We start from the raw sequence: 20,965 nt of genomic DNA on the forward strand, positions 1-20,965 counted from the left end.
AAAGAAAGAAAAAGAAAAAAATGATAGCCCAGAATGCCTCAAATGTTATTTTCGGGCGTCTAGAACACAAAAATTTCGCGGGGGGATGCCCCTGGACCCCCTAGGACATTGTTGTCTCAATCGGCCCAAATTTTGGCCCCCCTTTTGGACATCTCTGGATCCACCCCTGTTTGAGGAACCTTTTCCTTAAATATACACAACTAACTTACTAAAAAACTCCAAAAAAAATCCAATCAGGGGAACATTGTTAATTTTAAAGATATATAATGAGTTAAAATCAAACAGTTTATTGCACAACTGCTGTGTTGAAGCATATTGTACGGTATAAAAGCATGTCATTGTCACGTTGTTGCTAACCAATGATTTTATAAACACAAGATGGCGTTCTCCACGATTTACACGTAACAGATAGAAGCGTCGATTTGGCACAGAAAAGTAATCAATTTTGGGAGAGGGCGTCCTAGTCGTTGCCATGGATCTGAGATACAGTAAGGTGTTCGCGTTACAGCAAAGTTTGTTACCAAGTACGTTAATTGTTCCTTAAAAGAGAGGGCGCTTTGTAAATTGGACGCTTCTAATTGTTACTCGTAAACATCGCACGGCCTATGCTATGGTCAAAGAGTTGCTCGATGCTAACGAAAAAAATGTTAATAAGATAATACGCCCGTGCGCGATCCAAAGGCGGGAAACACATTGGTTTGTCGCGTCAAAAGGATCTGTTGCTAGCTAGCAAAGATCTTATAATAACAAGATAGCGTTCTCAGCTATTTCTGAGTGAAAATTCTGTAATAACACGGTGTAGGATGCCCTCTTGCAATTACAATTACTTTTGGACTTTGACATCAATGATCTCGGATGCAAATTCTGGAACAACTGCCTTAGTAACAACTAGGACGCCCTCTCTCAATTATAATTACTGTACTTTCTATTGTTTTCTGCATGTATTGGACGTTTTTGTTACACACAAACCGCAGAGAATGCTATCTTGTTATTATAAGATCTTTGTTGCTGAGTGATCTCTTTCTCAATAATACTTCCATGATTTAATATGTTGTGACTGTGAGAAGAACACTGAGGTAAACAAATTTAGAAATTAAAAGTTAATTAGGGCCTAGGCTAGTCTAGCGCCTCAAAAGGTTTAGGTCGTCTAGGCTAGATAATAATATAAAGTATAATAATTAATAGGCCTTATAATTTGTAACTATTATTATTATTATTATTGTTATTATTATTATTATTATTATTTATTTCTAACTATTTATAATATAAATAGTAGGCCTTGGCTTTCGGCTTTGGACCTGTGTGTATTATAGGCCTATCTACACTGTCAACCGGCCCTGTAAACCTAATAATAGGCCTAGCCTAGGCTAGTGGAGGCTAGTCAGCCCTACCTTGCTACTGCTAGGCCTAGATAGGCCTGGTAGGCTAAGGTTGTACCACTGCCAGGGAGTTGTTATTTATTGCTCACTCACTATAACAACTCCCTGGTTATACTTACAACAATCAAATCATGATAAAAACACTTTTACAAAAGTTCAAAAGCTTTTAAAAATAATCACTTATAACATACTAAAAGCTAATACAAACCTGGAATGGGATAGTGGATTTAAACAATCATAAGTATCAGAATAGCAGAATATGGTCTCTATAAAACAGGTCCTTCGCTTCAGTATTGTAATTGCAAAACGAGGCTATATTTAGAATTGGCTTTTTTGACGGGATTTTCCCAAAACACGCAATTATATTGTAAATAACGAGCGCCACCTACCGTTTGTGATGTGCAGGGCATGCGGCAAAGAGAGCTGATTGTTGTTTCACAGATCATAGGGTCTCAGTGTGTTTATATCATTGGGCCATGGAATGTGACCACTGCTTGGGATTTATTCCAAGATATTGGGATTTTTAATGACAACTTTCATTAAATCTTGGGATTTTTGGAATGTAATGGAATTTGGAAGTTATTATGAAATAAACAAAAAGGTTACTTAATGGTGTAATCACCGTAGTTGACGGTTGTGAGAAGAGCTGTTCATTTGTTAAAAATGAAAGACTCATTTGAAGCTTAGTAGTCGGTTTTCTGATACGATTTTTGTTTAGAGTCACGTTTTGCCTTTTCTAATAAATATGTGCATTTTTAAGTTAAATCTCTCGATATGTGTCCCACTGGCTGTATGCTTATGATTCAGACATGTGTGTAGAGCTGAAAAAGTTAAGCAAGAACATGCTGGGAGGTAACTCTCCTGAATAAAGCACCTAGTTGCCAGGAAATTGCACCGTCTCATACTTTGCAAATGCTTTTCATTGTGTTTTGATTTGACAGTTAGCAATTTCAATCAAATTCATAAATATTCTTTAGGCTACTCTTTACTAGCTTACTCCTCCCGAAAAAAGGAAGTTAAAAATAACACCTTTTTTTGTATGAAATATTTTGTGTAATACAAAAATACTGTATAACAACAATTGACCTGTCATTATTGTATGTATATTATTTTATTTTATGTAAGACATTCCCCTCTTTAAAATTCTCATCAGTTGATCTAAAAAAAGAACGAGTTATTGGTCTCGAAAATCCAGACAATGTTCCGTTATAGGCCTACAGTAGAAATTACAGTACGGTATATTAGAGTATAAAATTAATTGAAAAGGCTTTAAAATTAAACTTAAATGTACATGTACTAAGATTTTACAAATCTTGGGATTTTTAAAGCAATTTTTTTTAGACTTAATCTTGGGATTTTTAATTTTTCCCAGCGGTCACGCTGCATCGGGCTCGGTACCCATACCGACTATTTCACAGTACGGTGCAGGCGCTTGGGGTGCAACGATGTAATAGCAATGTAATCAAATGCCGTAGCCAGCTATTGTGAGAGTTGTGAAAATTGGTCAACATTGTTTGAATTACGTGTAAAGTGGGTCCACCCTGATATTGTCCCACACTGTTTGAAAACCCTGGCTACGGCATTGAATGCAATGTAAATACAATTCGTTTACGAAATGAAATCAATAGAAATTTTATTAAAACAACACTGTTCCCTATATTATTTCATGACACAATGTTTAGGCCTATAACCAAATATTAATTATTTTTATATTGAGCTGTTAGATGAGAAGCATGAACAGGTAAGTCTAACGACTTTGTTAGGCCTACAGTGGAGTTTAGAAGTAGGCTATACACAAAAAAATTAATGAGGATCAAAGGATTGGTTTACACAAACTAGTAACATGCGTTAGACCTATACTAATGTCCATTCTAAAAATTTAGAAGAAAAAATCCTGGCGCGACCAAAATATGAGGGGGCGTGGAATTTATTTTCGGTGGCCACGCCAATTGAAAAATATTGCTTCTTAGATTCCCGAATACACGTTAACCGTGACAGCATAAGCATAAGCCTAGCCTAATTTTTTTTTGCTTCGAAGTTTTCGATTGGGGGGGGGGGGGAAGGCAAGCTTTTTGTGGGGGGCCCCCCTTGCCCCCACGCCGCCCCCCCCCCCTTGGATACGCCACTGCATGTGCCTCAAAAACACTTTTTAACTAATGTAAGTCAACTCTGAACATGTTATTTTTTGTCAAAATATTAAGTAACAAGAATGTACTTTAGGTGTGTTATAAAACAAATACTGTAATGAGTGTTTTTTATTCACGCAATGGAAAAAAAATATTTTCATTCATTGAAAAATTGGCTGTCTTATTCGACTCGGCTCCATCTCGCCGAATGGAACAAACAGTCAATTGTTAAACTCATCAAAATACTTCCTATTGCCCTCATAAATATTCATTTGTATAATAGTGTAACTAAAGCACGACCAAAGAAAATATGAATCTAGTTTATGAAATTGTATCTGGTTCTCCTTTTAATCATATTTAGATATACATTTGTTAGAAATATTTTTTGGCTAATTATTGACTTAAATAGTTAAATAGTAGTAAATCTTAATGGAATGACGCTAAAAAATGCAGTAATGTTGTAAATTCATACAGTGAAGATATTCGCCGTACCACCGGAAAATATTGATGTTTCTCCGGCTTTATTATCTCAAAGAAAATTGTTTTATAATTGAATTTCAAGACGTAAGTAAGTTTATGAGACGGACACATACAACTTGGTCGGGAAATGTGTTTAATTAGTCGAATAATATTTGAATTTTCTTTTCCTTGCAATATTATCCTGTAAAATATATATGAAAGTAGTTTAAATAATACACTGTAAAGTAGTGTCTGATTTAAATGAAAAGTTCCACAAAATTTTGTTCCACTTTTGGTGGCACGTTTAAAAGCTAAACGTGTTTAGGCATAGCCTGATGTACTTAGGATCTTGACGTGTTTAACTTCAAATGTACTTGCGTATTTGACTTCATGATTTAATATGGATTCAATTGGACTTCATATTTTTTCCTTGTAAAAGGAAAACTCTTATATGCACTAATTGACCCCATGTTATCATTTCAATATTTTTTTCTATATTACCGTTGTTTTACAAAAAAGTATATTTGCCTATATATTTGAGGAAGGAATCTGACGAAAACTACTTAGTATAATTAAGGAGAACATCCGGAGGAAATCACTTGATAGTGCTTGCCCTCTTGGTAATGTTCCTATCGGGTTTTTTTAATTCTTTTATAATAATGTAAGCAAGTTGTAATTGTCTACACTGTTTTTCAACAGAAATTGACTAAATGAAACGAAAATAATGAAAATTGTAATATCGTATATTAACTAAATAAAAAAAAATGAGATTAGCTGCGTGCTTGGTGACATAGTTAACACCAAGTCGATTTCATAATGACTTGTATACTATTATTATTTTTTTAGGCAAACACAGTCATTTTATTATTAGGCCTGTATTATTACTATGACCGTATTTATTATTATCAATAGGCCTATAATTATTAATAGAATATTATGGTCATGTGAAATACAATTTCATTCTTTCCCATGTTAACGTTAATTAAGCAAGTTTGTTATAATAATAATGTTTTGATATCAAGATTGTGAATAGGCCTATTAGTAATACTGGACCAATTACCGGTACGATTTTAAACAAATTCAGATACGAAATATGATCTGATTAGTAATATTGTTTTACAAAGCTCTCGTTTATAAATTCTTCAAACTCACAAGGAATAGACTTGTTATAGTCCCTTTAATTTAAAAAAAAAAAAAAGTTAAAACTTTTTTAAAAATGAAACTGTAACAAGAATTTTTTCAAACTGAATGCAGTAATCGACGTTAATTCTAGGATAAAATTTGGGATTCTCCTAAATGCATTGCCATCAGTAATTCTGATCGACATTTTTCATCTTTAAATGTTTGGCACGGGTTGTTTTTAAAAAGGACTATAATAATTATAATTGTAAAAATCTACTCTATATTTTGAAGTTTAGTGTGTTTAGTATCCATCTTTCGTATTCACGGTCGCTCATTCTTGTTATTCTCTTTGCTTCAATTTGATCTAAAATACGAGAGGCAACGTCCCAGTTCAAGCCATACTCAGCCATTATCAAACGTTTACGTCTCTATATGAAAAAAATATAAAATATAAACAAGTTATAATATTACAATCAGAGGTGTAACAAGGGGCTTTGGCGATCGGGAAAACAATAGAAATGGCGCCCCTGCATTCATAGCTATTTTTTTTTTTCGTTTTGGGCATGCAGTGGTTGTTATTAGTTGATAAAAGAAAATATCAAAAACTTCATAAATATTTTTGGAATTGGGAAGCCCCTTTGTCTATGATTAATTAGATATATGTGCCCTGATACAGCCCAGAAATTATTCCACCGATTAAAATCAACAGTTTACCATTGGACCATGGATGTTTTTTTTTTCACTATTAATTAGGTTACATGACTAAACCGACAAGAAAGGCAAGTCGTAAAAGTATGCATGACACTCCAAAATCTAAGAACTATTATTATTATTATTATTATTATTATTATTATTATTATTATTATTATTATTATTATTATCATTATTATTATTATTATTATTATTTATTATTATTATTTCTTGTATTAACTTCCAAAGTGTGAGAAATCCTGTCAAATCGTATCACAATGAAGCTTTTTGTCGTACCTGTATTTGGGTCGAGTTACGTGGTTTCTGCATCAACACATGGGCTATCTCACGCTCATCATATGTTCTCCAGACCTTTTCAGTAATGTCAATCTTTATTCCATCTTTCTTCATCATTTCCATCACCATTTCTACATTCCCGTTACATTTGAAAAGGTATTCAGCAACCTCCTGCATTGTCAGTTTGGTTCCAGTATCTTTCCTTAATCCCAGTTGATGGATTTCACATATCTATAAGAAATTTAAAAAAATAGGCCGTTCTGGAATGTCAATCAAACTTAACAACTGACCAATCAGAAGAAGGCCAAAAATGCGCGCGTGTCAAAACAAACACTCGTGTTGTCCACAAACGCACGTGTTTGCGTATGTTTTTACACTGTCGTTTTGGGACCATAGTAATAATATCCAAAGGGCGGAACTTAGAGGAAAGGTCCATTATACAAAATATTGTTTAAACGGTCTGGAAATAAAAGTTCAGTTACAATTTTGACAAGTAAATTTATAATCGTATTAAGCACTTTGTCAATTACATTAATCGCTAAAGCATGCCAATTTACCTCCTCGATCGAGAAGTAAAATATAAAATTTTATCCACTCTTTAAACATACAAATGTAAACCTGTAAATATCAGCACTTTCTACGCCATGTAAAATATAATATTTGGATAGTTGGTGGGCATCGAATTTAACACTAATCACTATCCACAAGCTCGGTGGTCTGCTGTTCAGGAAACCAGGCTAGTATTCTGAAGGTCGTGGGTTGGATTTCCACCCGAATCACCTGCAAATTTGTTTTGCCAGTATTTGGGAACGTACTGAGTATTCCAGGCCCGTAACCAGCTTTTGTAATGGCGGGGGGGGGGGATCTTTTTCAATTTGAGTGGAACTTTTTGGGTCCAGGGGTTGCCTCGAACAGCGGCGGCTTTAGGATATATTTTCTGGGGGCGCCAAGTTGTCCGACAGGGGGACTTGAGCTCGTAGGCTCGCGCTGGGGGAAGGGCTTCCCCTCCCAAATGAGATTTTTTAAGAATAGCAACCTTTGGATGGCCGGAAAAATGGCACTCTCATACTGTGAGAGACATGTGTTTGCTTGGTGTGGGCCTATTTTTATATGTTTTATGGTCTGACTACCCGACAAGCTCTGTCCGGCGGGGGGAGGGGGATTGACCTGTCCGGTGGGGGGACTTAAGCTCCCTGTCACCCGCTGGCGCCGCCAATACTCTCGAAAAATGTTAAAAACCATGACCGCCACCTTTAATTCAAAATGCTCTTCCTGTGTGTTTGAGCTGCTTTCAAAGGAATTACATTTTTCGTGAATTAAAACTGAATCGATTTGATATGTGCAAATATTGAAGAAGCGGCAGTAGGCTATACCATGCAATATTGTTAGGAGATCAAATGTAGTAGTCTACAGACAGGATCATATCATATACATCATCATCATCATCATCATCATCATCATCATCATCATCATCATCATCATCATCATCATCATCATCATCATCATCATCATCATCATCATCTTCATCTTCCTTTACTGTGCAGAACGCCTTTTAAGTATAGTCGCACATAAAAACTACAGTGCATGTCATAGGCTTAGTAAGGCCAAGGCACACATATCTATTAAACTACTTACTATGTTACTTAGTAATGATGGTAGAATTGATAATAGTGATTTATGAAAGATTATGAAAACAGTGACAACAAAGTTGTGTTTTGTTTTGCTCTAGTAAAGCGGACTCCCTATTCTGTGGGGGATCGTCCGATCCCCTTGGTTACGGACCTGTATTCGGTACGATAGTACGTCAGGGAGGGCAAAACATCACTCTTATGTATGATAATAATTGTGGTGTTAGTGTTGAAAATAATGGCAACAATGCTGAGGATCGTCATCACTATGATCATCATGATCATCATGGCTAGTGCAATAATGATGATGATAATGACAGTGAATGTAAAAGTGATTATTATGATAGTGTGAAATGCTGCTGTTGTTGTTGATGATCAAGATTATAATGATGATGTTGATGATGATGGTCTTCATCATGATGCTTATGTGATAGTACTTTTATACCTGAGCCTCGACTTTGCGAACACAAGTACTTGTAGCCTTTCTAACATCACCTCGATGCTTCACTAGTGCACGAATGACTGATGACTCTGCAATTTTTACAGATGGTATCAATCGATGCAGATCTCTGGTTGCTGATGCACGTACACTGGCAATAAACTCCTTATAGTTGAGTTCTAGCCAATGAAGAAAATTCCCGCCAAATATTTCACACTGCGCTTTGGCAATGTGTATATCATCTGTAGTGAATCCTCTCCTTTTTGCTTCCTTAATTTAAAAGGTAAAAATGTGAACAGTTAATTCTTTGAACTGTATACCTATACAACAATATTAGGCCTAACTGTTTACCGTATTATTGTAGTATTTTTCTCTCTTTCTCTTTCGGGAGATCCCACTTTTATTTTAATCTCGAAGACAATATTTTAATGAGTATAAATATTTAAATTTAAATGAACACTTACAACATACATTCTAAGAATTAATTCTCGACATTTTGTCCATCCCATTGAGCCATATATTAAAAACATACTCATTTGTAATAAACATTTAAACTTTGAACAAAACAACACGCACTCAAAATACTTTTCAATCATTGATATTTGCCTTTATTTTCTGATCTTTTATTAAGCAAGAGTTGTAAATAAAACTAAAGAGAAAAGTTTGTTTACAAAAAGTTTGGGTTTTTTTTCATATAGCTTGAATTGTTTTACATTTAGCTAGCATGTGGTTTTCCATCCCTTTAAATTTATTATTATTATTTTTATTATTATTATTATTATTATTATTATTATTATTATTATTATTATTATTATTATTATTATTATTATTATTATTAATAATAATAATAATAATAATAATAATAATAATAATAATAATAATAATAATAATATTATATTCATTAATACATTTATGTAAAAATCTAATTCTACCTGTATCATATGCTTGTCATCATCTTGATTAAGGACTATACCTTGTTGTTCTGGCACTGAAATAACAATCCAATGATCATTACAAAGATTAAATTGTAATCTGTTTCTATTTTAACATTGTCAATTTGGAAAAGTTTTCTGTAGAAATGTATTTAGGTATTTAGGCCAAGCAAAGCCACGCTACACCGATATTAAAGATCCTGTTTTACCACTCACCGTTTTCATGTTCACTGGGCCCGTCAGCAAAAATGTCATCATCTACAATTTGGTGAGTATGTGCCGATAAACTTTTACTAAACGCACCAGGCTTCTTTCGGGAGAACTGTTCAGAAGAGTGATCGTGCATTCCAAGTGAGATGAGTTCCCCTTGCAGCAAAGATGTCGTGCGCCCCTGTCGGCTATTGGTAATCTCGATCGCCTCAATAGCTTTCATTCGCACCATGAGCATTTTCTGCTTTTGTAATAATTCCGATTTTTTTGTCACTAACGCGTCATATTCTTCAGTATAATGCTCCCTGTCCATTGCGTCTAATTTAATTTGAATTGAGTTTAGTTCTTTAGAAATATTTTCATTCTTTGATTTCAATGTCTGAGCTGCATTGTTAAAACTTTTATCCAGTGGAATGGATAATTGCACGTCGGCATCACCCACATGAGCCGGTGATTCGTAGTTTTCAAGAAGATCCTTTAGTGGTTCTTCTTTGTTAGATGGAAACGCATTTATGTCCGTGCGCTCAACAGAACTTGCTCCCTGTACGGGAATTTTTTTAAGGTAAGTTCCACTGTTGATATCTCTACTCTCATTGGAAAACTCAATGTTATTAGGCCTACTAGTCTTTGGGGGACTATTCGGGTCAATATCTGTAACAATAATATTATAAATACAGTTAGCAACATTTGATAGGCCTATAGTTTCTGCTGAATATTAAATACAATTGCACTAATAATGCATCTTTATTTAGCTATTATTAGCATAAATTATGTTTTCATCATATACATGTCCACTGGTTGGAATTCCGACAACGTTCTTTTGCTACAAAAATATGCATTACTTACATAGATTTTGATTAGGCTATATTAATGCAGTTTACTGTCTTCAAACAGAAAATTCTGAAATACCTTGTTCTACAATTTCTTCGAGAATATCAGACGCTCTCCTTTGATGCATCTTTCTCTTAGCATTACTATGCCATTTTTTGTCACATGGTGCACAACGAGAATCTTTACATTCTATACATTCTATAGTTCCATCCACCTGGCCACATAGGGCGCACAACTCAATATCTATTGGAAAACGAAATAATTAACTATCGAATTTAATTACACCTAACATGAAATTATAATTGTTGATAAATAGGCATGGTCTCTTCTGTCGGTGGACGACACTTGAGTTTGTCGTCGGAGTACAATTTACAATTTAACCAAAGTTATTGTAATTGTTGTAGTTTGTATACGGTACTGATCTAAAAGGACAATTTTTTGCATTACCATACATAAAATATCTTTTACTTGAGCCCTACTAGAGGTTTAGTCTTCTGGGCCCTAACTAGAGAACCTACAGACGGTTTGTCTTGGACCCCTTACCCTTTCCTGTTGGGGTTTTTTGTACTTTATTGGCAAATTTTCGAAGCCAACACTTGTTCCCACTTAGAAGTAAGCAAAAGCATGATTTCCATAAACATGGTACAAGTTCTCTACAGTGTTTTCACTTCAATTGCTACAATGCATAGCTGTCTACAATGCAATCTAGAAGACTTTCCGACTTGTCTTCGACAAACGTCCATTTTTAACTTTCCCAATCAGCGGGGACGAATTATAACCACTGATCAATCATCAGTTTAATTCCCTAAAGGCCATCCGCTCCTTCTCATCAATCATCATTTCGGGCGCATAAAATACCGTTTGATATTATGGTTGTTTGAAAAAATATTAATATGAATATGAATGTTAATCACCTTCCCCAAGTCCTTGATCACTAAAGTCGTTTTTCTCGCTTGCAATTAAATTGATGGTCTGGCGGCAATTTCGTTGCTCATCTATGCTTCTTTCAAACTTTAAATCTTCTTCATGTGACTTTTTGGGGATACAAGTTGATTCTACTGCATGATTTCGTTTATGTGTATTCCTCTTCTTATGACGATGCCATTTGACGTCACATTGGATGCAACGCGCGTCACCACATTCGTCACACGGTACAGCTACATCCTCAACACCGCAAAGAACACAAAGTTCTTTTTCTACTAAACACATAACAAATGTAATTATTATGACCATTGTCACTAAACTCTTGACATAATAATTACTTGAATTGTTTTAATTTAATTTCCCTACCAATTCCCCTTTTGTATTAATATTGTACATGCAGTAAATTAAAGGAAGACATTATTGTAGAAAGTATTTAACTAAGCATAATTTAGACTAATACACCGAGATCGAACCAGCGTGCGTTCCGATGCACTAACAACTGATTTCATCGATCTATTCTGTATTCCTCAACTTACTATGGAGTTTATTACACACGTTAGTTCTAAAAGAGACACGTTAATTAAAGTCACAGATAAGAATAACATCATAAGCTCGGAAAACTTGTAATATCAAAACAGGAACAGAATATTAAGCTTACCCTTTGTTAAATCCTCTTTTGGCCTGTCACGAACACATTTCCTTGACTGAGCTGGTGATGTGTGTGGGCGCGAGTCATCTCTGATCATGGGTAGATTTTTGATATTCATTATAATTTCATGATTTTGATTTGATTGGCTTAGTTGTTGATGTTGTCTTTTAGTTTTATCTGATTTTGTTTGCGGGTAAATTTCATTTTTCAAGCTTCCTATGAATAACAGAATAACACATATTCAGAAAAAAGAAACTTCTAACACATGAATAATTATCTGCAAAGTGTAAACAGAAGTTTGATATTCTGAAAAGTGTTTTAGTCTACCTATTGTATACTGTATCTATATACAGGTACCACATCATTTTAAATTTCTGATAAAAGGACTACAATTGCCACACAACATACTGTACAAGCGTTATCCAGACAATAATGGTAATTGCTTTTCCACATACAGATTCATTGGCCCAACATTCTGGCCCGATGACGAAAAAGTGCAAAAGAGTAATATTTTTGAGTGTGTTTTATCAAATGGATCAAGGAAACAGGGGTTTTATACAATTTTCAGCAAAAAGACTTCGAGGTGTAAATAAAAGTGTATCACTTTATTGGGATGGCACAAAGCTTAATCACGATGTAGCTTTATGTGGTTTAACTTTAAAGCAGTATTAAATGTGTTCATTGTATTCACACTACTTAGTACCGTATATTCAAAGATGTCTGGTGGATTGCCTATAGATATAGGTAGACTTTATTGACAAGTCAGGTAACAATCGGTCCAACAAGACAAATACAGTACCATGTTCACTTAAGCTTGGTTTCCATACAATCGCTACACTGTCGCTACAGTGTTTTCAGTGCAATCGTTGTACTGCGTAACAGTCACCGACGCAATCAGGAACGTTCCCAATTTTAACGACCAATCAGCATCACCGAATGTTGTCGGCGATAGCATGTAGCAATTGTTTAGAAACAAAACTATAGACTTGTGTGGTATCATTCAAATTGATTACAAACAAATGTGTCTATTCCTTTAATTAACTATACCTTTGGAGTGTCCTGATGCTGGTATATTATTAACAACCTCGAAGTCCCCGTGTGATTTTACGTGATTTGTCTGATCATTTCTTCGCAATCCAGTGTGCCTGCTAGGCAATGCGCCTCTTAACGGTGGGCTGCATGTGCTGTCACTGCTGCTGCTACTGCTACTGCTACCAATGCTGTCTGTTGAAACTACTACCTGGTTCCGCTTATGCTTGTCCCTCTTTTTGTGACGATGCCACTTGGTATCACATTGGACACAACGTGCGTCTCCACACTCATCACATGGTATAATCGCGTCCTCAACACCACATAGAACACAGGGTTGTTTTTCTTCATAAAAAAAAGTACACACAGACTATGAATTAAAAACGTTTGCTTTTTTAAAATATGATTCATTAGTTAGAAATGTTTATTATGATCAACATTAACTGTATATTTAATAGTGGCATGCTTATAACCAATTTACCATGTTGGCAGCCTTCTAATCATCATAATAATATTATTAGCATTGTCATCATTAACAACAAACATCTGCCCATTGCAAGAGGTCAAGTGAAATTGTTAATTTGACAGTACAGTGCATCTGCTTTTGCGTTTCTGTCTATTTGTATTATCATTAACAGCGATGAAGTCTAATTTTCCAGAGATATTCTGACGAAGAATTTATACTGGTATTGCCTAATCTTTCTTTCACATAATTTTTTCATAGAACATAAAATAAGCCATGTTTAATATTCACTCTCATGTTAATTATTAACAGCAATAGTAAATTATAACACAGTAACAACGACGAACACGACCACAGCATACTAAAATAGTTATATCTAAATACATGAATAACAAATAGATGCAGCACTAACTCTCCGTAGGTTTTGCCTCAGGCTTTGGTTTTTCATCAGTTACATTTCCTTCATAATCCATATGAGGTGCATCAAATTTCATATCAAATATCTTGATGTGCTTTTGAATATTATTCTCCAAATTGATGCCATCTTTTCTTCGATGCATACTTGTGTTTGAGTGACTATGCCATTTTAGGTGACATGACTGACAGCGGGCATCTTCACAGTCATCACATTCGATGATCGCGTCTTTTAGTTTACAAGTTACGCATTTATCTAGAAATGAAGCAATACAATTAGCACTGTATTGCATTACAAAGAAAATCTAACAGAAATACTTCGTGCGTAGAGGAAGCACTATATATTAGAGTTCTATAGCAGCATAGCTAGCTCAGTACATTTTGTTCCTGGTCCATAGCTGCAGTGTTTCAGCTTAGGAACGGGGAGGGGGAACCTCCGTCGGAGAAAAATACAATTCGTAGGGGGAAACATATATGCATCTTTCTATATATTAAATTGGAAAATTAAGCCTTTGAAACTCCTAAATTGTCAAAATGTTCGCCTTCTGGACAACTTTCGAAAGATTTTGAGAGACACCTAACCACGCCTACTGTTCTGTTCGGGGAAAATCCCCCTTCCACGACCGGGGACATCGGACCCCCAATCGGGCAAATCCTGGCGCCACCCCTACCTGAGAACTGAAAACAAGACACAATAACGCACTATTTTTCGGAAGAGACGATTACATAAGATTGGTATGTACATGCACGATAAAAAAAAAACAGCACACCTTTCAGAGAGGAACGGGGGATTGCCTTCGGGTGTACCGTAATGCTCCACTAAGCACCGAGACACTTATAACTGAGAGTGGTGCATATTTCAAGGTTTTTTTGTGATAAAATGGTAAAATATATTGATTAGCTTATCTGACTTGTTGCAACCTTAGTATTAATTACTCTATGAAAATTGGTTATTTAATTATAAACTTAATTACCTCTTAGCGGTTTATTTTCTGCATTGTCAGGTTCTTGTTGATTTTGCTTATTGGTAGGTAAGTCAATTTTTTTTGTTTTTAGTTCAACATGCGACTGGTTTCTGGGCAAACTGCCACTGTCTGAAGAAGCTGGATCCTGGTTCCGTTGGTGTTTGTTCCTCTTTTTATGACGATGCCATTTTTCGTCACATTGGACGCAACGTGCGTCACCACACTCGGCACACGGGACAGTTGCATCTTCAACACCACAGAGAACACATGGATCTTTTTCTGAGAAATATAATTATATAAACAACTATTTTTCTTATATTTAAGATGTAATTCGTTAGAATAGACCTTTATGTCTCGTTTTTTTGGTTAGGCCTATACCAGATTTGATAATGAACTACTGCTCACAGCAGAGGGGTAGGAAACCGCTCTCTTCCAAATCTCTTCATGATACCGTTGAAATTTAACATAGTTGTGTACAGGGATTTTAAGTCTTATAACACGTGCAATATAATAACTAAAAATGGTTACTTACTTTCTGTAAATTGATTTCTTTCTAGCTTTCCAACTGCTTTTGATTCATGGCCTGGGTATGCTGGTTTACTTTGCAAAGCTTCTGATTGTTTCTTTGAAAATGCGGGTATATCTTCGCTCTTAACGTAAGATCTTGAAATAGCTGATCCTTCAAACTGAGAATTGCTTCCAGTATGTTCGATATTGATAGACATCACCGGTTGTCTGCTCGGTAAATGAGTATTCCTTGAGGAGTGGGAATGCAACTTGACGTCACATTGTTGGCATCGTGCATCTCCATATATATCAAATATGAAAGTAGCCTCTTCCATTCCACAAGTCATGCACATACCTTGAAGTAATTAATATTGTCTTAATTAGTAAAGTGGGAAAGCTATGGTCAACGTAATACTATTATGTACTGACCATACTCGTTTCTTTAATGTATTTAAATGAAAAATATAAGAATATTATAAACCCAAAAAAGTATTTTGTATTATTTACATCAAAACATCTTTTTTTTTACAATAAACGAACCTTTTGTCAGGCTGCAGTACTAACTAAATGGGCATACCTTGTTCGAAATAAATAGCATGTAAGACACACTAGATTTGTGATTAAAAGTTACGGTTACTAACATTTTAGAATGGTGACACCACTCTCTGAGTTTAGTAGACCACCATTTTCTGGTTTCGTATTCAATTGACATTTCTTTAGATATTTTACCATAATCTATTGTGTTTTTCATACCTCGTTTTGTTTTGCTGACCAGTGGTTTCTCAGAAAAACTTGGATGAACTATAATATTTGGAAGTTCAGTTACACGCATTATTATTTTGTTCTCTAAATTCGGCTGAGAACTTCGTTGGTGCTTCTCCCTTCCAACATGAGTATGCCATTTCACGTCACAAGGTTGACATCGAGCATCGCCACATGTATTACAACTGACAATGGCATCCTTTATTCCACATGCCGCACATTTATCTGAAATTTCACATAATTAATGGAAAAATTCTGTTCCGAAAGACCATTTTCCAATATCAAAATGTTGAATTTACATGGTATTTACTATCTAGGCCTATTTCAACAAGAACACCAAATATCACTTAGAGATTTACCTGGGGTTTTTTATTGGTTATTTTTTTTTTGTATATTTTTTTGTTATGATTGATTAAATGATCTGTTGGTCAGTCGGCCTGTTGGATTGTCGGTCGGTCGGTCAACCAACGATGGTATTGTAACACGTTACTAATTGCTATGCAATGTTTGTGTAGTAGAAGTAGTTGCCGTTGTTGTTGTAGAAGCAGCAGTTGTATAATCATAAGTCCACTCTTATAAAGTGGATTCCACTAATTATGACATCATTCACTTTAAAACGATTGCGTAATTCGGTGTCAGAATGGATCTTTCACGCACCAATCTCGAAACATCGTCACATCTGTAGGCACACGGGTTCATTTTGGTGCGCGTATTAAATGTAGTCACTTGTCGATACTTATATATTTACAGTGGTGGCGCCAGGATTTGCCCGACGGGGGTCTGAGGGCCCCACTATATGTAGAAAGTACATATACATTTTTCTCCCCGACGAATTGCGGGTTTTCTCCCCGACGGAGAGTTTTGGTCCCCGACCCTGATGGCGCCACCCTTGTATATCTATGCTACTACACTATACTTACCTTGAAAAACACTGTCACTATTATCGGACTTCACTACTTTTATATTTTGTGGGCTTCTTATATTTTCAGAAGTATCCAATTCTTTTGGGGTAATTGCCTCACTTTCCTGGTTTCCAGATTGGTTGAACAATGCTTTTTGACAACTTGGATTAACTCTAATATTTGGTAGGTCTTGTATTTGCATTGTTATTACATTCGGCTTATCTTTTCGTTGGTGCATCTTTCTTTCGGAATGGGTATGCCATTTCATATCACATGTTTCGCATTTGGAATCTCCACATACTTCACAATGAATAATGGCGTCTTTTATTCCACAGATTACGCATTTGTCTATATAAAAGTAATTGAAACAAGATGTTGTGATTTTAAAACTTTGAAGACAAAAATTTTTGCTCCATTAAACGTACGATGTGAAATAATACCTTCTATAGTTCTCAATTTTTGTTTGTAGACCTAAAGCAACCACTATAATGTTTTTAAATCCTCAAATTTTTGTCGCCTACACTGTAATTTGGTGTACTTGAATCTGAATATGTAAATTGTCAGTAATTTTCATCGAATGATTGTTTTATCAGTTATGTAAACATACCTGATAAATAATTGACTTTAATAATTTTATAAGGATCACTCACCATCTATAGGCTTATTGTCCTGTACATCTTCATCACTTTTCATTAACGGGCGTTTGGGTTGAACTTGAAATTGACTTAAATCTCCTTGGTGTTTTTTCTCATCTTTCTTTGTACTAGGCTGGTCGTTATTTCCAAGTTCTTGGGTCATTTGATGTAATCTGATGTTTGGTAACTCTTTAGTATGCATTTGTATCACACTGAGTGAATTCATCTGATCTTTTCGTTGGTACATCTTTCTTCCGGAATGGTTATGCCATTTGATGTCACATGTTTCACACCTGGCATCTTCACATGTGTCGCAGGGTAAAGTGGCGTCCTGTACGCCACATACAACACATTTACCTGAATTCACAATGTTTAAAACATATCAAGGACTCTGACAGCGTCGTACGAGGCAGTCACACACTATGTGTTGTCGTGTCGGGAATGTGTAAGTTAAGCACAGATCCGTCAGGGACAGTCGCACTGTAGAACATGTAACACAAAAATCGCGTCGGGCTGCTTCGTGCGACGCTGTCTGAGCTGGCCTTTATATGTGTAATATTGCATATTTGATTTTAGAAAAATGTTTGGAACAAATTTGTGAGATAATGAAAGTGTAAAAAACCGCTTCCTATTTGTGGCATTATCTTCAACAATTAGGTGTTTATATGCATTCATTCATATCATCTCATTGAGTAAAAATGAAGCTCATTATGAACAATTATCATTATTATTATTATTATTATTATTATTATTATTATTATTATTAGTATTAGTATTATTATCGACGACAAGCTATGTCACTCAAAGGAATCGAACTATTTTACTCGAACTAGTACGCCTAAAGCCGTTGTTATTATCTAAAGAAAATGAGACTAACTACTTATATATGCAGGTGATCACTAACACCACCTGCGTACCAATTCTTAATAGGCATAGGTCTATATGTCGATACTCACTTCCTGCAAAAGTTTTGTTATCTCTGAGCAAAGAATCCTGTCGTCGTCGATAATGGTGCTCTGATTTTTCGGAATCGTCCTCAAATTCCTTTGAGACATTTTTCTCATCTTCTTGCTTGACAGATTGTTTGAATCGTGATTCTTGGAAATTTGGATTAATTTTCGACAGATCTTTGTCTGATGTTTTGATTTCTTTCACTACACGTGGTTGATGATCCTTCCGTTCTTGTGCCTTGATGTCAGAATCGTCATTGCATTTTTCATCAAACGGCTGGCATCGAACATTATCACATTTATTATCAATTAAAACGACATCTTGTTTTCCACATGTTGCGCATTCATCTATGAAAATATAAAACTTATAATCAAACAAAATAAGGTTAAATTTATATATTACGTTTGTTACCTAATATAGTGTACATAACACTCAACTAACACCAACTAGCATACCTCCACTAGATTCTTTTCCAGCAGTAGAAGCAACATTTCTAATCTGAATTTCGTTTTTGTGGTGTATACATTTGTCCTGTCTCATTTCAAATGCACTTGGCTGTTTTGAAGGAAATGAGCCAAGTTTGATCCTAGGAAGATCTTCTATTTGCATTTCGATACTGTGGATTGACTCGTTGTTCTCGTCCACTTTATGATTTTCTCCTTCATTAGAAATAGTAGTGTTATCTAAAAGCCCAAACAAACGTTTTAATTTTTCAAGTGCATAAACTGTTATTGAAATGATCAATTTACATACAAAGATTTAAAAACATATAACATGTTTTACTATCGTTACTACGAAATCGTTAGCTCGACAGAATTGCATAATATACAAGCTGAATCTTTTCTATAAAGAACAATAGTCAAATTACAGTATATTGATGATGTGCTGTCTTCAATATTAATGGTCAATTTTTTACCTTTTATGCAAGTTTCTGCATTGTCTGATTCCAGGTCTTCATCATAAGAGTCTATGCCGTCTGTGGTTTGGCCAGATGAAATACTATCTTGATCCTCATGAAACGCATCTCTCTGTTTGTCAGGCACATTTTGCTTTGGGTCTAGTCCAGAGAACGTCTTCCATCTATCTAACGACGACACATTCCTAAAGCAAATCTTATCTAAGAACGCGTCTTTTAGATTTGTTGACACGATGGGCACTGACGCTAGTTCCTCGTCGTTTAGACTGTTAGGATTACTAAGAGTTGCCGGCAACGATCGAAAGTCTGTGACACCTTCTACACTACTATTTCTGAGGTGCTCTGATAAAGACAACTTGTTCACTGTCTTTCTTGATTCCATGACTTCAATCCGCCGTCTGTTGGCATGGGATTGACTAAGAGATTGCGGCAGCTAGCCTACACCTACAAAATAGACAATAGACGCATTAAATAATTGATTTAAAACATTATTTCTTCTTTAATTTCCAGAAATATATAAGCATATGAAAACAGGTCATCATTATTTCAGCATATAATATTACATCAGGCTTAAGAAAATTATTATTTTTTTTTTCAATATTAGGCTTCTTATTAATATTATTACTATCATCTTTATTATTATTGTTATTGTTGTTCTTATCGTAACTGTCGTCGTGACCGCCGCCATCATCACTATTATACTTACTATTATTAAGATCATTATTACTATTTTTATTATTTAATTGTTGCTATTACTATTTTAAGTATTGGTAACTTAACTTACATAAATTCAGTCAATATTCGGTTTATAATTCGTCTGTATTCGCCGTATTTATTCGACAATATTGTGTTTCAAAGGTTTCATCGGTATTTGCCCGCATTTAACAGAATGAATTATTGCAGGAACTGGAAAACAAAGATATGTCGAGTCAAAGAAAGGGTTTATGGCCTGACCATAATTCTGGTCAGATCATTATTGTTATTGTTGTTGTGACCACCGCCATCATCTTTATTATGCTTACTATTATTAATATTATTATTATTACTATTTTTATTATTTGTTACTATTATTATTTTAAGTATTGGTAATTTAACTTACCTAAATTCACTCAATATTCGGTTTATAATTCGTCCGTATTCATCGCATCTATTCGACAATAATGTGATTTAAAGGTGTCATCGGTATTTGCCCGCATTCATCAGAATGAATTACTGCAGGAACTGGAAAAACAAAGATATGTCGAGTCGAAAAAAAGGTTTATGGCCTGACCATAATTTTGGTCAGATTATTTAACATAAATATCTCTACCAAAATTAATTAAAAATGTCATCAGTGTAAATGAAAGTACTACATAATCGCTGCACCACCTCACAATCTTTAGTAAAGGACACCTCACCAGAAGACTAAAGTCTTGGTAACCACTCTCCTAACTTTCTTACGATCTCCAACAAGCTGAAGATATCTCCCCTGAGAACTGACCCCAAGGCACTGGAAATCCTTCTTCGGACTTGTGGGTTAACATGGTGTACACCAAATAAATCTAATACAATCCATACATTTTTAGATAATTCGGAAAAATTTTAGTGAAATAATAGGATTATTTTTTTCTATTTGTTTATATATAAACTGTTTATTCTGGCCCATATTCTCCCACCACTGCTATCTCTCTATTTGTCACTGATCTGTAATAGTTTATATTGATTGTTATTTGCCATATACATTTAAGCCTATGCT

The 20,965-nt window shown here is 35.0% G+C and overlaps 2 protein-coding genes across 6 annotated transcripts in view; both read right to left on the reverse strand.

Annotated features, from left to right (window-relative positions):
- Positions 1-1,730, reverse strand: part of LOC117121649 (E3 ubiquitin-protein ligase RNF31-like) — a 29,454-nt gene extending 27,724 nt beyond the window's left edge. The window contains exon 1 of the mRNA XM_033266891.1: positions 1,588-1,730. The gene's annotated coding sequence lies outside the window, so the exon portion shown is untranslated. The remainder of the gene's footprint in view (positions 1-1,587) is intronic.
- Positions 1,731-3,825: 2,095 nt separating this feature from the next.
- Positions 3,826-20,965, reverse strand: part of LOC117121669 — a 17,694-nt gene continuing 554 nt past the window's right edge. Inside the window, exons 2-21 of one of the 5 annotated variants that reach the window (XM_033266928.1) lie at positions 20,330-20,451; positions 20,015-20,136; positions 19,231-19,674; positions 18,839-18,997; positions 18,320-18,661; positions 17,379-17,720; positions 16,747-17,076; positions 15,818-16,051; positions 15,090-15,419; positions 14,567-14,836; positions 13,591-13,848; positions 12,734-13,060; positions 11,696-11,902; positions 11,028-11,312; positions 10,192-10,356; positions 9,289-9,933; positions 9,073-9,128; positions 8,147-8,410; positions 6,074-6,304; positions 3,826-5,514 (exon numbers count right to left, since the gene is read on the reverse strand). In XM_033266928.1, coding sequence (XP_033122819.1) covers positions 5,365-5,514; positions 6,074-6,304; positions 8,147-8,410; positions 9,073-9,128; positions 9,289-9,933; positions 10,192-10,356; positions 11,028-11,312; positions 11,696-11,902; positions 12,734-13,060; positions 13,591-13,848; positions 14,567-14,836; positions 15,090-15,419; positions 15,818-16,051; positions 16,747-17,076; positions 17,379-17,720; positions 18,320-18,661; positions 18,839-18,997; positions 19,231-19,612 — 4,977 coding nt within the window. In that variant the 5' untranslated portion in view covers positions 19,613-19,674; positions 20,015-20,136; positions 20,330-20,451 and the 3' untranslated portion in view covers positions 3,826-5,364. Of the gene's footprint in view, positions 5,515-6,073; positions 6,305-8,146; positions 8,411-9,072; positions 9,129-9,288; positions 9,934-10,191; positions 10,357-11,027; positions 11,313-11,695; positions 11,903-12,733; positions 13,061-13,590; positions 13,849-14,566; positions 14,837-15,089; positions 15,420-15,817; positions 16,052-16,746; positions 17,077-17,378; positions 17,721-18,319; positions 18,662-18,769; positions 18,998-19,230; positions 19,675-20,014; positions 20,137-20,329; positions 20,452-20,965 lie in introns of all 5 variants that reach the window. The other 4 variants (XM_033266927.1, XM_033266925.1, XM_033266926.1 and 1 more) reach the window with 4 other exon arrangements.

This window comes from Anneissia japonica, unplaced genomic scaffold (assembly GCF_011630105.1).
Source record: "Anneissia japonica isolate Jap-2015-1 unplaced genomic scaffold, ASM1163010v1 scaffold287709_len1912824_cov184, whole genome shotgun sequence".
In the NCBI taxonomy this organism is placed as follows: Eukaryota; Metazoa; Echinodermata; class Crinoidea; order Comatulida; family Comatulidae; genus Anneissia; species Anneissia japonica.